Source organism: Trichosurus vulpecula, chromosome X (genome assembly GCF_011100635.1).
Source record: "Trichosurus vulpecula isolate mTriVul1 chromosome X, mTriVul1.pri, whole genome shotgun sequence".
NCBI lineage: Eukaryota > Metazoa > Chordata > Mammalia > Diprotodontia > Phalangeridae > Trichosurus > Trichosurus vulpecula.
In genome coordinates this window covers 26,650,503-26,651,006 of record NC_050582.1, presented here as the reverse complement: position 1 = coordinate 26,651,006, position 504 = coordinate 26,650,503, and the positions used below count along the sequence as shown (strand labels likewise).

General features: G+C 51.6%; 1 protein-coding gene across 1 annotated transcript; it reads left to right on the top strand.

Moving 5' to 3' along the window:
• The first annotated feature begins 29 nt into the window (after window positions 1-29).
• Window positions 30-485, top strand: LOC118832478 (ARL14 effector protein-like). Its single transcript, XM_036739790.1, has one exon. It carries the CDS (start codon window positions 30-32, stop codon window positions 483-485), a length of 456 nt encoding a protein of 151 aa, XP_036595685.1.
• Window positions 486-504: the final 19 nt, after the last annotated feature.

Below are 504 nucleotides of genomic sequence, written 5' to 3'. Positions count from 1 at the left end.
GAGAAGGATCCTGCAACCCATTATCGAGAATGAGTGCAGACGCTGAAATGCGAAGTGCAGAGTCCGATACCAACCAAGAGGAAGTCGAGGAAAGGGCTGTCCCTACTCAAAGCCGGAGGGCAGAGAAGCAAGTACCAGGTGTCTCCTCAAAAGGGAAAAATCCAATAGCCCAGGCAGCAGCTGCTGAGCCTGAAATCCAGGAGGAAAGAGGAGCCCCAGGGAGCTGCTGCAAACCCTGGCCCAGCACCTTGGCAAAAGCCCGATGTGTTTCTTACCATTCTAAAATCTTCATTGGGCCCAAGAAAAGCAGGAGAAAGTATGACCGTAAAGGCAGGCTGATCTGTAATGGTATCAATTTGTGTGATTGCCTGCAGGTTGATTGTGTTGGCTGCGTCTACCCATGCCCCAGGTTGCAACTCCCAGAAAATGCCAGTCAAGTGCCAGCCAGATTCGCACAGTGGGTTTACCACGAAGGTGGAGGATGAATCTGGAGAGCTGGTCAAT